Raw genomic sequence first — 18312 nt, 5'->3', positions numbered from 1 at the left:
ATCTGCACTGTAAACTTTTAATTCAAGGGTAGAAAATCTGTGGCTTACTTATGTAGTTGTAACATAATTCCAATTGTCTTTCCCTACTGATCATGTCACCTGCCAATGGAGCTGCAGATCAGCTGTATTTGGAGGCCAGATACAGTAACCCTTCAAAGCTTCTATAATACTTTGTCCTTCATAAGTTGTGTTTTTTGCAAATAATCATAAATAGGTCTAGGCAACAAAACAGAGAAAAGCAATAGAGAAAGCACTGGAAAACTGTATAGTCATTTTGGGTGTCATCTACATTATTTGTAAGAGGTAAATGATAAATGATAGCAATTCCAGAGAAAAAGATTGTGGCAGTAAAACCATGCAAACATAAATTATTCACCAATATCTAAAGGTCTTCTGAAGAAACCTATAATAAGCATAAGCAACCTGTATTATTTCCATCCACAACCACTACTTCTCTTGGAAATATGAATCTCAAGCTTCAACAGTCTAAAAAACTGCTTGATCATACTATCTGCATCTCAAACAAAACTAATTCCATTCTTTCAGCCTACAATTTCTATTAAGCACTGGAAATAACAGGGCAGGGTGATGAGAACTGAGTCACAATTGAAACAAACAAACTAACCCAGATCTGACCATAAGGGAGATTTCTGCTTTTGCTTTTGAGAGCAACAGCTTTTAAAACAACAGCTTCCTTGCAAAGGTGAGTCTATGAGTGGGCCAGGTATGCCTCAGCCACACTTATTTCTATCAGGTTAAGAAAGTCATGCAGATCTGTGAGTTTTGGGACAAAAATATTATCATTCATTTATTATTACAAAGGATCCAGGCAACATATTTTTCCATTTGTTGCCATTTCATGGTTTCCCACCAGAGCTTCCATTGTTCAGATGAAATATATGCCCAGTAACTTTGAATGTTCTCTTCTTCTGAAGAAAAAACATCACTGTCAGATTTCTTCCTCCAGAGTTATCTATAAATATCACTGGGGCCTTCTGGATGGACGGGCATCCTATCCTAAAACTCACTTGCCACACGTTCTGGCAATTAGGTTGTCTTGCATTAATTAAAGGAATGGAGAACATAATCTGGCCCAAGGGCAAAAACATTTCCTCCTAAACTTGCCGGACCAGACTGAAAGCTTTTCCACACTGCAGCTTTAGGTTGCTTGACTGACTCCCAAGCATAACCCAGCGAGAAGTTAAGTTCATTCAAGAAACCCCTCTTCTGATTGCAGCTTCCTCCACCTGGCCACGGTGATGGCCTGCTGTTCTCTCTGGACCATGCATATCAAAGGACTTGACTGGCAGAGTTTCTTATTTCTTTGCTCCACCCATTCATGCTGGGAAAGCAAGCTCCATTTATTTCCTTTCTGTGGGCAAATCTTTAAGGATGTGGCTTCCGCTGAGAAGCCTTGTGTCAGAATCCCCCTCACACCTGACACCAGCCCACGTGATGCATTCACCAGTGGCAGAGGAAGGGAGGGAGGACGCTTTGCCATTCTTCCTGTCACTTAGGCTAGAAAGGGAAGTAGGCAGAACTCCTGTCAATTTCACCCGGTTAGCAAAGGGCCCACCATCAGCATCCCCCACCATGCACAAAAAGAAAAAGACTGGCCTTTCCTCATTCCACCACTGAACTTGTACAAAAACACAAGAAGATCCAGAATTTCACTGGTCCACCAGGGAAACAAAAAATGGTTCACTGGTTGAAGTCTCCTTAGAAGGGGGCAGTAACTGGAAGGAAAGAGGTATCCTTTCCTCCTCAGCACACAGTGTCCAACTGGAGTGGAGGCACTTGCCTACCACAAAATGTAATGCAGCACCTTGACCCTCAACAGACAGCACCGCTGGCCCCAGAAGAAGTCAGAAAGCACTATTTTTGATGCAAGAGACAGGTGCGGGTGGCCCTCCCAGTGATCTGGAGTGGGCTAGATAAGGATGACAATCAATCTATGTGGCCACTAAGAGTCAACAACAACCTGATGGTACATAATCAATCAGATGGCAATGTGAGTTCCTGCCCGAGAAATGCTTAGTGGCTCGTGCTTGCACTGGGTCAACCCAGCTGTGCAGAACAAGCCCAGATCAGAGAGAGGAGCTTCTTTCTCTCCTGGCACAGAGACAAGGAGCAACTGGTCCCTGGTTCAGCTGCCAGTGGAGAAAGGAACCTCTTTCCGCATAAAGGAGAAGGATGGGATGGACGCTCCTGCCTTTTCATTCTGTGAAAAACACAATTTTCCCCTTCTCGGTGCTCCCAGACAGAGGACTTCTGAAAAGACAAAATTGCTTCTCCTTGATCTACTGCTGATCAGAAGTAAGGAGCGACATCATTCAAACCCAAAAATGGTGAGGGTGATCATTCCTGATGCCCATACTGAGACTCACTTGAGATGTCAGGAGCTGGTTCAGTGGCTGGGCTAGACAAATACTCTTCCTCCCTGTCAATTAAAACTGATTTTCTACTACACAGTTTTATACAGCAATCATATCCCAAGTGGGGGAGATGGGTGGTAATAAAAATATGACAAGGAAAGAAAAAGAAAGAAAGAAAGAGAGAGAGAGAGAGAGAGAGAAAGGAAGTTATAGGTCTTCGAACTGCAAAGTACATGTAATTGCATAACACTAATATGCATTCTGATGTATTACATTTTTAAAAGTTTATAAATTGTTTAAATAAAAGATTTGATATCTTAATTATCTGAGAATACTAATTGCCAATGTTTCAATGCTGCTAATTACCAAAGGGCAGAATCTGCTATCATCTCAAACAGGAACCTCCCACTTTATATATACCCCATGTAATTGCCACTCAATTTTCATGAAAGAAAAGAAATTTTAATATGTTCCCTGCCATAAGCCAATGATCCTCTTTGACTTGGGTTAGTGATAATACAGTGAAGCCTCACCACAATGGACTTGAGATGCAACAGACAAAATTTCCATGGTGTCAACTTGCCTACTAATGTAATTTGCATGATGACATAACTACAGATGATATACTCCTCAATTTAGTGGACTGCTCCTCCCCAATTTGTGGTTTAAATCAAAGTTTCACTGTATTTGCTATTCAGACCTGGATCTCTACAGAGTACCAGAAATATTTTGTGTGTGTCACTTCTGTCTCTCTACTTGAAGGATCCATCAGCCCCCTCTTCTATCCTACCTTTTAACTTTTCCTACCTTTTGATTTTCCAGCCTCCTCCTCGATGTGCTTCTCTGAAATGGTTTCTCTAGCTGCTTTGACTTCCTGCCTTGGGCCCTGGCTTGCAATTAGTTATCCTGTATTTTGTCACCCTGTTTTCTATTCCTTTCTCAGCCCTGCCATGGGACTTCATCCATTGTTTTAACCAAACACTGCTGGGGCTCCTGCTCTTAGCACTCCATGTAGTTTGTTGCCAACAATTAAAATCACATGTTGTCAGTTTAATCCATTACATTAAGAGCAGCAAAAAAAACCTGTGGGAAGTTCAATATTTATTCATTAGTAGGCAGCATATAATAATTTTACTGGTAAAGTACTTTGAATAACTTGGATTCAACCTTCCATACTAGAGTCCTTTAGCATAAAGTGTGGAATTGCTTTTTTTTTAATTAGAAGCAACTAAAAGTATAATTAAAATCAAAGCTCCAGATAGCATTTAATATAGAACTGTATTACCAATCAATGCCTTTCCCTACAGCTGCCTGTGTAAAATCTATTCATAATTCACTCTTTACCTAATGGTTCTTTCAGTTTTTAAATGCAGTTTGCCCAATTGCAATGTCTATTAATTGTATGTGCATTTGTTCTCATGGTTTTGTCATCTTGTCTTAGGCTATTATATTTTTAATACCAACTGTAAATTATTTTATGAGCATTTAATATATTAATTTCACTTAACAACGACCCTTACTAATGCTTCTAAATGCCCCGTTTGCAGGGTCAATCTATTTTACTACTTCTTGCTAGTCCAAGTTAGACTAGTAACAAATCACTTCTGATTTGACCCTTGAACAGCCTCACTAAAATTGAACCATATCAGTCTCTTTTCTAGTTATATATAGGCCAGAACAAATCTTGGGGGAAATCCCAAGACCTTTTTCCTCCCCATCTCCCTCCCCATATTTATATATCTCTAGGGGCTTAACTGCAGAGGGACATTTCAATTATTTCCTTTAATTTTTTTAAAGTGACAAGCCTATTAAAAATAGCAGTGCCATTTTTTAAAAAAATGAGAGTTCAGTAAGATTCCCCACCCCATCCCAAATAGGAAGAGAAAGTGACATCTGAACAATGTAGGGACTCTGTTCAAGAATCACATCAGAATTATTATTCATTTGTAATTTCCCCAGCCCAGTTTTTTTAAAAAAAAGAGGGAGACAGAAAAGCACCAGACTATGAACTGCAAGCAGAAAAGCAGTGTTTAATTTAGGACATAGTTCAGCCTATTTAGCATATGGCTGCACTCCCATTAAAAGATTAGATCTGCAAGGCTCCTTGATCTTCAGCTGCATCTAAATTACTTCTGTTGGTGGTGGTAGAAAGGCTTGTTTCCTTTCATTACACCTATTATACCAGCTACAAATATTTCTTAGTCAGTTTGATCTGGCAATAGTCCTCCACACATTCATGATTAGACCATGGCAGGGTTGTCTACACAGAAGCATCCAGAAGTTCCACTGGAGAAAAATACAGTGATATACGGTATTGGGCCCCTTATCCTCTCTCTACTGAAAGATCTGCGCTGAGGGCATTTGTTTTTCAGGAACTCTTTAAAGTGGTACTTTCTAACATTTGCTCAAGACCTATCTATGGAGTGCTCCTCTTGATATGAACCTGCCTGGGTGCTAGTATTGGTAGAAAACACCTTTTTATTTAAAAATGCAAAGCAAAAAACAAGCCCTGAAAAAATACATAAAGAAAAATAAATATATGACAAAAAAGCAACCAAAAAAAATGGTAATGTATGTGTATGAAATGTACACCTGTGAATTCAATACAACTGTTTTAAGAATCCACATCTAGTACTTCAGTGCAGAAGGATATTTGTTTAATATATTGCACTGAATATTAGTCTTAAACACTGAGATTCTCTTGGTTATGAAATAAAGCAGATATACATCATTCTTGAAATGTTATTATAGGTCTAAATCAACGAGATCTTAATCAATGAAGGAATGACTAAACTTGGCTCATTTGGTATTTATGACATTCTTTTTCCAAAATGTATTCAGTCACTGGGTTACCAGCAAGAAGTAAAGTTTCTCTTGAAAATTCTGCTTTCGGAGGTGTCTTTTTTTTTGGCATGCAAAAGAATGCCTTCTCCTGCATCACTTACGTGTACTCCCTTACAGTCGTGTTTGTTCCCCAGGGTCTTGATTTTTAGAAAAGAAGTTAAATCTTGGTTCTTCAATCAGGCCTTTTATGATGACTTTTTAAAATTTTAATCCCATCTTTTGGACACTGTTTTGTATCTCTTAAGCCAGTCAGCTTGATCACCCTGACTGGATAGAAGTGGGGTATAAATTACATGCACAAACCAAAAGCAAAATGTAAAGATGCAGAGGCCCTTCATAACACCTCAAGTACTCACTTGCCCACAAAAGCTATACAAAAGAATACAGGTGGTTTATAAAACGTTAAAATGCAAACGGCCAACACAAATCATTTGAGTCCGCACAGATCAAGAGATCCAAGAATACAGAGGCATCTGTGGGGGGGGTGTATATCAAAAAAGTCAAGGTGGCAGCCACAACTGCATGAGTGAAGCCCCACCCCTTTTTACACACATTACATACTACACAGATGAAAAGGGGGACTTCGACCACATGGTTGCAGCCACCATATTTACTTGACTCCCTCTGGATGCCCCTGCAAGAATAGCAATATCAGAGAAAAGGGTTAGTACAGAAGTACCAGAAAATCATGCTACCAATGTGTTTAGTTAAAATGTACACTCAATTGCATTTTGATGTACAGTTTCACCAAATGCAGTCAATCATCCATGTTCTTGCCTCCCTAAGAAAGGTGAGCTCTAGGAACACAGTATTATGTTTAATTTTCCCTGGATAAGACAGATTTAATAGTGTTCTTTAATATGTATATGTTTACAAAGTATAGAGATAGCACAACCAGTAATCCTGCTTGTAATTTTCATCTAACCTGACTGGCTTTAAATTGCTGGGCTAGCATATAGAAGAAGAACCATTACAGTAATCAGGAGGAGGAAATGTTGAGGCAGTAAAACAGACGGGAAAGCACATCCTGAAAAAAATGTTTTTAAACGTGCCTCTCGGCAGCCAGTTATTGGATGGCAGCATACTGTCATTTTCAACCTCTTTGATATTAATAAATTCCCTTTGGGGTTTGCTTTTAACACTGCACCTCTTTAAGCTGTACAGTGGGCAGGTGTCAAAATCACTCACGTGTCCTCAATTTATTTATTTATTATTCAGATTTTGCTACCGCCCATCTCCCCCAAAAGGCCTTGCCTTAAACAGGCGAGTGAAGTTTTCTTTAAAACTAGCTCAACTCCTGGTGACTCTATGCGCATGATCATGCAGTTTCCTGGCAGTGACACCAAAGGGGTTTGCCATTACCTTTACATGTGAGAGTAACTCATGTTTATGAGGGAGGTGACGTGTGGTTGGGCCCAGTTGATGGTAAATACATCCTTGCGGGAGGGGGTATTTCCGGCGGCCTTTAAGGAGGCGCTGGTGTGCCCCCTCCTCAAGAAACCATCACTGGACCCTACTGTACTGGATAATTTTCGTCCAGTCTCCCACCTCCCCTTTATGGGGAAGGTGGTTGAGAAGGTGGTGGCATTGCAACTCCAGAGGATTCTGGATGAAGCGGATTATCTGGACCCCTTTCAGTCGGGATTCAGGCCCGGATATGGGACAGGAACAGCATTGGTCACACTTATGGACAATCTCTGGCGGGAGCTGGATGGAGGCAGTGCATCCATCCTGGCTCTCCTTGACCTCTCAGCGGCTTTCGATACCATCGACCATGGTATCCTTTTGGGTCGGCTCAGGGAGTTGGGGGTGGGGAGCGTAGTTTTGCGCTGGTTCACCTCCTTCATCCAGGGCCGATCCCAGTCAGTGTTAATAGGGGAGGAGAGGTCGGGCCCACGGCCCCTCCTCTGTGGGGTGCCGCAGGGTTCAGTACTCTCTCCACTCCTATTTAACATCTACATGAAACCGCTGGGTGAGATCATCCGTCCCCATGGGGTGAGGTATCATCAGTATGCTGATGATACTCAGCTATACATCTCCATCCCGGGTGAGGTAAGTGATGCTGTGGCTGCCCTTTCCAGGTGCCTGGGGGCTGTTGGGGTCTGGATGGGGAACAATAGGCTTCAGCTGAACCCTAGTAAGACAGAGTGGCTATGGATTAATGGCCCCTCGGTTCCCAGGAATTTGCCATCTTTAGTTCTGGATGGGGTTGCACTGCCCCAGACAGACCCGGTGCATAACTTGGGGGTCCTCATGGACTCACGACTCCTGCTGGAAGAGCAGGTGGCAGTTGTGGCTGGAAGGGCCTTTGCGCAACTTCATGTTGTGCACCAGTTATGCCCCTTCCTGGAGCAAGAAGCCCTTCGAACGGTCACTCATGCCCTGGTCATCTCCCATATAGACTACTGTAATGTGCGCTACATGGGGCTACCCTTGAAGAGTATCCGGAAGCTACAGCTGGTCCAAAATGTGGCTGCGCGGATTATTTTAGGTGCTTCAAGGTCAGCACATATAACTCTGCTGCTCCGCCAGCTGCATTGGGTGCCAGTTTGCTTCTGGGTCCAATTCAAGGTGTTGGTTATCACCTTCAAAGCCCTACATGGCATGGGTCCAGGTTACCTAAGGGACCGTCTCACCCTGTCACATCAACCCATCCCACCCAGTCATGCAGAGGGCATGCTACGGACCCCGTCTGCAAGAGAATTCCATCTGGCGGGGTCCAGGAGGTGAGCCTTCTCTGCAGTAGCTCCTGCCCTTTGGAACATCCTTCCCCTGGAAATAGGGTTAGCCCCCTCTCTTCTGGACTTCAGAAAACAGCTGAAAACCTGGTTTTGTCACCATGCTTGGAGTGGGGAGAGGAAGAGCCATTCCTGGGGCTCGTTAGTTCCCTAGCCCTGCAGGGACCAACCTTATCCCTTATGGGCTGAATTGATCTGCCCTTATTCGGATTTTATTGTATTTTATATTGTATTTTATATTTATTGGAATATTAGTATTATTTATAATTTTGTTGAATTTTAAATTGTTTTTACTGTGAACCGCCCAGGGTCCCCCATGTGGGGGAGATGGGCAGTGATAAAAATCTGGTAAATAAATAAATAAATAAATAATTTATCAGTGCCAGTTAGCTTAACCATTTAGCAAGCCATATAGGACAAAAGCAGAGAGGTAATACAGAATGGGATTTTCATCAAACTGAATTGTTTGTATCACCCCCTGAAAGATGCTTCAATTCACAACTCAAACAGCCTCAGTCAGTTCTTCATTTTTTCAGACATGACCTGAAACTTTCTTACAGAGCACTTCAGAAGATTATGAGAATTCTGGTCTGTGACCTTAATAAAACATTAAAAAATAAAGAAGATTATGAGTCTCACTTACTTCACCTCCATCCCTTCTCTGTGAGGTAAATTAGTCCAGCCTTCCCCATCAACAGGCTGGCAGGGGATTATGGGTGCTGTATTCCAACACATTTGGAAGGTACCAGATTGGACAAAACTGAACTGGATCAGCCACTTCTCCAGTAATGTGTGAAAATGTAACAAACAGGACCACATAGTAGAACACTCAAGATTTTTTCTACTATTTGCGCCAGGAAACAATACATTCTGGAAGAGTAATGAAAGCTGGGAAATAATACAGAGTCGCCGGGAGCTGGGCAGCATATAAATTTAATAAGTTATTATTAATTATATTGGAAAGAACGGAGGAGGGAAGAAACTAATTGCAGAAAAGCCCATCCATTTTTAGTTACTAAAAGATATTCTTAGCATTATTCTGATTAGTGCTAGAATTATTAGTGTTGTGGTGATTATCATTGTTATTATACAAATAGTACATAAAACTAGTACTAACATTACAAATGCTTAGGTTGTACAGCAGACAGGTTTCAAAATCACATCCATGCTCTCAATTAACATTCTTGAATATGTAAGTGAAGTCAAGTTGAGTTCAAATGCTCATGTTTGTGGCACATCCCTGTAGGTTTCTTGGCAGCGTTACAGAAGTGGTTACCATTGCTGTACTTTCTTCCCTAACTTCCCTGTCTACCTTATAGGCCTGCTCTTTCCTTGTGGTCTCCCAACGAAGTACTAACCAGTCCAACTTGCCATTTTGACATCAGCTAAGGTTCACTGATTTCCAGATTAAAAATGGTTCCGTACACAGGAATGCAAATCTTTACCAGCCTATCTTTAAGACAATAATACATACATAAAAAAGTCCCTGACTTACGCAGAAAAGGTTCAAAATACTTTTTGTAACTTTCTACTGAATACCTGTTTCATGATTTTTATAGTAACTATGTTATCCCAAGCAACAACATCCTCTTGGGCAAAGAAATATAGAATAGAATTAGGGAGTTATTAGATTATACGAAATCATTAAACGATAAAGATAAAACTTAGTTCAAATGCCAAAGTGAAAAAACACAATGCTATTTCTGATATTAACAGCAGTTTCCCAGATGTGAAGTGCTGGAAATTTACATATCTTTTACAAGCTTGCAAAGTGGATAGCAAAGCAATTTTTTTTTATCTTAGCTGCTTCTCCATATCTGAATATATAAGATGAATATCCATTAAAGCACTCCTTATTCCTCCTTGAACAAGTACCGCAGCCTTAGCCTAGCAGCCAGGGGCAACTAGGAATAATGTGCAGGTGAAGGGTGCTAGCTGTTGTGTTATTCCTAGGGGGGCCCAGCATAAAAACCAATCGGTCTGCCAGAGAGGAAAGCCCTGCAATTCAGCATTTTACATGCAAATAAACTTACATGGATAAAATTGACATTTTTTTCTCATTTAATTTAAACCATAAATAAATGACAAAGAGTCACTGTTGTGAGATAGGTGGCCACATAAATCATTTAAACAAACAAGCAAGCTGCAATGGTTTATTTACAAATATGAATTTAAGAAGTTCTAAATATATAACATAAATTTTGTTTTCTATTCCTGTGAACCCTCCTATCGGTGGGCTCTGAATTAGTGTATCACAGTCCAGCATTTTTTCTGCAGAGAAGCTTATTCAAGAATAAGCAAATTTATTGTCACCATTTTATTATAAGATTCATACTGTGTTTAGCATTACAGTGATCATACAGATTAAATAGGTAACAATTCCTAAAATATTTTATTAATGGAGATTTATTATAAGACATTAATAACCTCAGCTTCCACCTGAAATGGGAGACATGACTGTGAGCTCCACCTGAAACACCAGCATACAACTGGATATTAGAAACTAACCTGATAAACGTGTGTTGTATGTATGAATAATACAAAAATAGTATCTTCAATATTACGATAATACTGGACCAGTGTATTTCCATCTTTCCAGCATAGGAAACATATGCAAGGCTGTTTAAAGGAAAATCATAGTTTTCCAACATAGGATGATTGGGGTTTAAAGAAATACAGATCCCTGGCTCTGATTTTTACTTTTTGAAAACAGGATGAGGGGGAGACATTATTAGCGCATCACAGAGATCCTGAGTTTCTACACTGTTTCCTATAAGAGGCTGTCATTTTTTCCACTCCAGTGAGAGATCGTCACAGTGTCAAATGAAACCAGGAAATCCGAGCTGCAGACAAAGAAATTGTCAGTTGTATACTTTCTTATGTCTGTGCCTCTGACACACACAGATAATTCAGAATTCATTTCTCACTTCGCTTGAAAGGCGGATCAGAAGATTCTCAGAGCTTCACAATAATTCCACTGTCCAACTATCTTGATCTCCCTTTCCCCAAACTTCTCCAAGTTGCAAAAACTTGGAAAAGAAGTGGAATTTTTCTCTCCTGCCCAGCCTATACAGAAAGGTCCTCACCACAACTTAAATACTTCAAAAAATATGAGAAGATCAGAAAACAGAAGGGGACTTTCAATTCACGCTGTACAACTGGGACAGATCCCAAGTTGTACAGATGACTGTAGCTTTTATCTTCTTGAGGCAACACTGGTATTTCAAAAGGTGGGTGCAGTGAAGCTCTTTGTTGTTTTCAAACAAAAATTAGGAAAGTATATATAGAGGAGCCTCGTGTGGCGCAGAGTGGTAGGCAGCAGTATTGCAACTGAAAACTCTCCTCACAACCCGAGTTCAGTCCCAGCGGAAGCTGGATTCTCAGGTAGCCGGCTCAGGTCAACTCAGCCTTCCATCCTTCCGAGATCGGTTAAATGAGGACCCTGCTTGCTGGGGAAGGTGACAACTGGGGAAGGCTGTGGCAAACCACCCCGCTCTATAGTCTGCCAAGAAAACGTCACGAAAGCGGCGTCCCCCAGAAGGGTCAGACATGACTCGGTGCTTGCACTGGGGACCTTTCACCTTTTTCACATATTGTTATATAGAGTGATATCTCTTTAAAAACCTCCTTTTAAAAAATCAGCTCTGAAATTGAGTAGCTACTATATCATTTCAACCTTTTGGGGCAGGGGAAACGTATTCATGTACTTGAGAAGCAGGGCAACTTCTATACCATTTTGACAACACTCACCTTTGAGAATTACTGAGATGAACCCTAAAGGAAGCACTTCTGATTCCTGGATATTTCTAAACTGCAGATTATCTCTGACCATTGACCATCCTGGCTGGGCTTTATGGGTATTATAGCCCCAAACATCTGAAAAGCAGCAAATTGCCAACTTTTGCTCAAACGTTTAATGAACATTTAAGCATGGGAGAGTCACAGTTTCCATTAGCAACAGATACAATATTTTAAGCAATGAGAAAATAAAAATATTCAGGCAACAGATGATTTCTCTTCTCAAAACTGAGAAGAATTGTTGCTTTGTCTGTATATCCCTTTCTAATACAGAATATCTAACTCACATGCATATGCTGAAGCTCCCATTTTGATAGTTATAATTCTGTCCTCCTTTTTCAGTCCAGAAAACAAGTAAACTGAATCAAATACACAGACTTCACGTAACTTTCACCAGGAATATCGGGTAATTTGTCATAAAAACTGACCTATGAATCTAGAGCACAATGAAATCTGCATTATCCCTTCGATGTATGGAAGAGTAAGTCTATTTCATTTGGCTCAAGTTTTGATTAAAACCTATAAATACGCAAAAATCGAACTGACAAATCCATCAGTTCAGGCAGAGGGTGTTGAGTGGGTGTGAATAGCTGCATCTCCAAGCATGTTTGCAGTGCTGAAACGCTGGCAGAGATCCACATCCTATAGTAGGAGTCTCCTTTTAATCCTACCTTAGTCCTTCCAAACCAGTTCCTGTATACAAATGGCACAAATTGTTATCGATACGTAACCTGGACAGGTTACAGTTTGAGGGTTTTTTGTTTTTTGTTTAAAGTCTCAAACTGATTCACACAAGCTTCTTAGCGCTCAAAGGACAAAATTGTGTTTCTCCAGAATTTACAATCCCAAGATATTGTCTTGAGGATTAGATTTATTAGGTTATATCACCAAAAAGACTGAAGGAAAGACAGAATTTTAAAGACAGGTTTTTATCCATTTGAAATCCACAGAGGCCACCATAAGTAGAACAAGAAATGATAGTATTTTGGCAATTCCCCCTCTCTGTACAATTCACTACACCGTTTTCCATGCTTTTCTGAAGCCTCCAGAGCATATTGGAAATGCAAAAAACTACTTCTGGCTGCTTCTACTGACAGAAATCTCAGGTAAGTCAAACAGCATTCCTGCAGCACCATGAGCAGCAGGTTGCAATCTATATGCAGATTTGACATAGAGATTGCTCATTTCTTCTAGGGTCACCAGATCTGGCCTGCAAAACCCAGGACAATTACTCGATGGAAGCAAAAGGTTGGTTTTCTGTGTCTCTTTCCTGCCATCCAGTGGCCACAGGGATTCTAACAGCCCAGATCTGATTTAATTTCTCTAATTTCTTCCATACTAATTATTGTACTTTATTGTATGATTCAGTGGATTCAGACACCGCATGAACAAGCTGATGAAAGGTGCAGCTTTTGCTAAGCCAAACTGTAGTCTGGTTAGTTGTTTTTGCAGTAACTGACTTAAGTTTTATAACAAGTTAAAAACTAAGGAAAATACTTTATTGTATAAGCATTTTTCATCTTTAAGATGTAATAGCATGGACAATCAGGAATGCCTTAATCCCCCTTTATCATGAAAAATAAAAATTTGATCCTAAAGTAATGTTACCATTTAAAAAAAAGAAAAATTGCAGAAAGGAAATTTAAAACAAATGTAATTTAAAACATTCACTTCTTGAATAATTTCATATAATGTAGATCTCAGACTAGAAATTTTGTTGCTTATGAAAATCCCACTTCTTTTAGACTAATGTCAAAGTTAATACTACAACGTTAATACTATTTCAAAAACTAGCAAGAAATCCAAGCCACTTGCAGCAAGAATATACGGCATAAAGATCCCAGTCTACTTCTATACTGTACAAGAATTTCATAGCATTCTGAAACTCTCAGCTTGTATTAAACAGACTTGAAAGCCCTGAGTGCTACAGCAGCATTCAGGAAAGGCAGGTATAATTGGGTTTTTTTATTATCGTGTATCATTATTTCAAAGTAAATACATTATCAAGAATGATCAAAGCTAGATTTTACTTAAATGCAAAAATTGCTGAATAGAAATGTAATAGAATAAGTGTAAGTACTATTTGGTTATGCATCAATCAAATGCACAATTATTTGTGTCTAGGAAGAGGGTATATGCATTTCATATGAATTTAACATGAACCAAATTAAACTGAATTTTCCTAGTACAAACCGGAACATAGTAGTCCCTGGCTTGCAATTTTTTAAAAATGCATATACCGTTGAATGTACTCTCAGGGGAATTATATAAAAAAGGGCATTTTATTTGTTTGTTTGTTTGTTTTCTATCCCACCTTTAATATTTTTATAAATAACTCAAGGCAGGGAACATACCTATTACTCCTTCCTCTTCCTATTTTCCCCACAACAACAACCCTGTGAGGTGAGTTGGACTGTACTTGCTAAATAATGTAAATATTTAGGAATATGTCATACTAAAATGCACACAAACATCTGTATTGGCTTTTTAAACAATTCAGACACTGAGTGGGGAACAAGACAGAATAAATACATGTTATAGAATATTGAATACATATTTGTTCACCCTATGTTGGCCTATTAAGTAGACATCAGCAGCTAAAACCTTGCACAGCCACGCTATGTAAAAATATTTATCAGCATACATTTTCCTGGGTAAAATCCTGTTTCCCTCCACAAGAAAAGCACTTTTTTGCCTCAACTAGTTAAAGGCATGAACACTTCCTGCTTTCATACTGTATCAGTACATACCAGATTTCTGTAGAGAAGTTCAGTATTTATGACACACTCACATTATGACTGTCTACATACACAGAATGATAGATTAAATTTGAAATTACGTCCATACAAAAGGAAACTGGAAATAATTTCCTACTGAACTTTTAATACTCAGCATTCTGTAAACATTTGAACAACCACTTTACTGGATTGCCCATGAGTTCAGTGAAGCGTGTTTCCTATTTTCCCTTGCTGAAAAAGAAACCTGAAAGAAAATTGGCATGTTCATTGTATTTGTGGGATCTAGTTATTAGAACTGCAAATAAAGAATGAATTAAAGCCAATGTAATATGAAATTAAAATTTCACTCTAAATCTGGCAATTTTGCTTTGTTTAATAATCTGTTAGCTAAGCAAATGATCACTGCTAACTAGTTTTATTTTTTCAGAAATGGAGATGGGAAATCCAACAAACTATTTCCTTCCCCCAGGTGGCCTGCTACCACATTCTACTGCTCATATACCTCCATCATATTCTTCTGGGATTGGCAATATTGGGCACAACCAAAAGGCTAAATTTGATGAGGATTACCCTTCATACATTTGTCTTTTTTTTATTATCATCATCACACTATATCACTGGGAATCTGTTGTGAATCAGCAATGTATCTCCTTAATATATTAATAATTTAGTTCTTTTCCACTTACCAAAAAATGTCAGGGCTCTACTCCAAACTAATTTTACTTTTGGAAAGTGTGTGGATAATGTCCATACTATATTGGACGTATACAGATAGTGCGTGTTCAGGAGCCAAAAAATCATATCCATGCCCAAGAGAAATTCTCAGATGTTAGTAAGCTGTAATATCATGCCCATTGGAAGGAACCCCCAAAACTTAATAAAATTCTTATTAAAAAAAAGGAGGAATCCCCAAAAGCTCAAGCATATCAATTAGTCATTTCACTTCATCGGGGAACATCTGCACCAAGGTACATTAATGAAGTGTGAGTGTGGCAGTGCCTTTCTTTAAAAAAGGAAACAAATTCACACTGTTGAGAACTGTTATATTTGTTTCTCCTACCTTGTACACTCTCAAAGCTTTCGTGTACAGATGCTTAACATGAATTAAGTGACAGTGGCTATGAACTCTGGCAGTTTTCAGAGCAGGGATGTGGAAGCAATATAGAAAGAAGTCAACTTCACACAGGGCAATACAGCTAAGCCTGCAATATCCAGCTGCTCCTTAACCCAGCCTTGCCCAATGTGACATCCTCCAGATGTGCTGGACTATCGTGTGGGAGCGTGAGAGTCATCGACTCAAAGAGCATCAAGTTCGGAAAGGCGGCTTTAGTCGAGCAAAGCTGCTCAAGCGCCTGGATCACTGAAGGGCCTCTCAAAAATACCAGAGGAAATGACACAGCTGTGCTTGAAACCAGCTGTCTAGCGAGTTATGTATAGCAACTGGGACAAAGACAGGAAAGGAGAGAAGGATCTGGGGACCCTTCTTCCACCTAACGCTGCCTCGGCGGCTCCTCGTTTGCCATCACCAGGGGCTGGCGAAGAAGAAAGAGAACGCGGTGGGACAATAAAAGTCGGCGCAAAGCTACCCCTAGACACCCCAGCGTCAGTGGGAAGGGGAAAGGCGACGCAGGCGAGCAAACCAGAGATTATCCCACTGGCTCCGCAGATGTGTGGGGGCAGGAAGCGGAGGAAGCGCCAAGGGTCCCGGGCAGCTCTTGCTCCGCTCTTTCCACTTCCCTCCCCTCCTCTGCCGGCCTCGCGTTACCTCCCGGCGAGGCAGAGCTTGTGCCTTTCTGCATTTCCTACGCGCCAAAGCCAAGTTGGCCAGAGTTGGGAGGGCGAGGGCCAATCCCCCCCACCCCCCGCCTGCTCACCTTCCACCCGGCGGAGCTGTTGCTGTCCCCCTTGTCCTTGAAGTACGGCACGTTCTTGACCATCCACTCGTAGATCTGGGAGAGAGTGAGCCGCTTCTCGGGGGCGCTTTCGATCGCCTTCGTGATGAGGTCCGCGTATGACAAGTTGCCCCAAGCGTTGCGGCGGGAAGAGCTGCTCTTGCGAGGGCCCGTCACCGAGGCCAAGGCGGCGGGCCCTGCGTGCTGCTGCGGCTGGGGGTGCTGGAGGCACGGGAACTCCCCGCAGAGGCAGCCGCCTGAAACGCCGAGGTCTCCCGCTCCGGCAGCGGAGCTGCCCGTGCCCGCCTCGAAGCCTTCGCCTCCGCCCGCTTCCAGCAAGCTCAGGAGGTCACCGCCGGTGGAGGAGGCGCCGAGGGCCGTAACCCGCCCGCAGCGGGACGGAGACGCGGCCCTCGCCGGAGTTGCAGTGGGCGTCTGTCCCGGGCTGGACGGGGCGAGCTCCGGGCGGGGCAGAGGCCAAGTGCAGGACCTCGGGCGGGCCAGCGGCTGGAAATCGGGGTCGGTCTCCACGGGGTGAGGCGCCTCGGCCATGGCGAGGGAGGCGAAGGAGGAGCGGGAGGAAAGGAGCGAGGTTTATTGAGCCGGGCGGGCGGCTTCCTCTGTCTGGCAGCGGCCTCCTGTAGAGCGCCAGACGCCACTTAACAAACTCCAACTCCGTCCCTCGGCCGCTGGCTGGCTGGCTGGCTGGCTGGCGCAGCTAGCACAGCGTCCTGGCTGAGGAACGAGCGGCAGCACCGCCCCCTTCGCCCCGGGCTAAGGGACGAGCGCGAGGGGGCGGCCCGAGGGCCGAAGGAAACGCCCCTCAGGTTTCGCCTGCCTGGGTGGAGGAAGGTGGGCGGCGCTCTGCGCTCGGGAGGGAAGCGCGTTGGGGCATCACCCCACCTTTGGACTTTCGCAGCCCACGCCAAAACGGGAAAACCGAAGGGCCGCCGCTGTCCCTGCCCTAGGGGAGGAGCGGGGACTTCTTGAGGTCCCTCTCCAGGCGTCCCGCTTTCCTTCCTGGGTCGACGTCGGGCGGGGAGGGTTCCCTCGGCCGCCAAGGCCGCGCTCGGCTTAGGACTCAGCTCGCCTTCGCGTCGTGGGATGGAGCCCCCGCGTGCGTGAGCGACGGTGTGCCTCCGAGAGAGGCCGTGGGGGGTGAGGGTGTGGCTGCGGTGAGCCAGGCAGGATGTGCGGGTGGAGGGTGTGAGCGAAAAGCGCAAGCGAGGACTGCATGCGAGAGGCGCCACGCTAGAGCTGGGTACTCGCCAGGGATCTAAAGCTGGTTTTAGAACCAGCTTTAGATCTCTTTAAAAATACAGAACACGTTCTGATCATCGATATATTGTGGCGGCTTTCGGAATGAAACGTAACACGAAAACAATAAGGGGAGCGGGAGACAAGCACAATACAGGGCATACAGGAGTCTGAAGACCAGTTTAAAAGTGGTTGTTTACTTGCAGAAGGGAGGCTGTTCAGGGTTAGGGTTGGACAAAGGGAGGCTGAGAGGAGGAGACCCTGCTGCTGGGCAGGTGAGTTAATTTCCCCTTCAGGCACAATAAGACCCTAATGCATGCCCAAGACTCAGGCCATGTAGGACCTTACAAATAAAAAAATATACACCTATATACTCAGCACACTGTTCCCTCTCAGAGTAAGCAACTCATGAAAAGCAAAACATAAAAAGTAAACCAAAGAAATTAAAGGCACAAGATTTTTTTTGAATCCAAGTAAACCAAGTTTACAACATCATTCTCTGTGCCTCTCCAAACACTTCTATGCTTACAAACTAGATTTACACACAGTACAAACCAAAAGCCAGATCTTACTACCTTTCCGAGGATCTCATCAACTGCTTCCAACTACACCTTCCTCAGTGTTCACCCTCCTCTCAGTCCAGTCACTCTTTATTTGGCTGTTTAATTTC

The 18312-nt window shown here is 42.4% G+C and overlaps 1 protein-coding gene across 2 annotated transcripts in view; it reads right to left on the bottom strand.

Moving 5' to 3' along the window:
* The window catches only part of FOXO1 (forkhead box O1), a 57302-nt gene extending 39948 nt beyond the window's left edge, over positions 1–17354 (bottom strand). For both annotated transcript variants that reach the window (XM_063315485.1, XM_063315495.1), the window contains exon 1: positions 16368–17354. In XM_063315485.1, the coding sequence (XP_063171555.1) occupies positions 16368–16937 (570 nt within the window). In that variant the 5' untranslated portion in view covers positions 16938–17354. The remainder of the gene's footprint in view (positions 1–16367) is intronic.
* Positions 17355–18312: the final 958 nt, after the last annotated feature.

Source organism: Candoia aspera, chromosome 1, assembly GCF_035149785.1.
Source record: "Candoia aspera isolate rCanAsp1 chromosome 1, rCanAsp1.hap2, whole genome shotgun sequence".
Classification (NCBI taxonomy): domain Eukaryota; kingdom Metazoa; phylum Chordata; class Lepidosauria; order Squamata; family Boidae; genus Candoia; species Candoia aspera.
The sequence above is the reverse complement of the archived record's forward strand: the minus strand, read 5'-3'. Positions and strand labels throughout refer to the sequence as shown.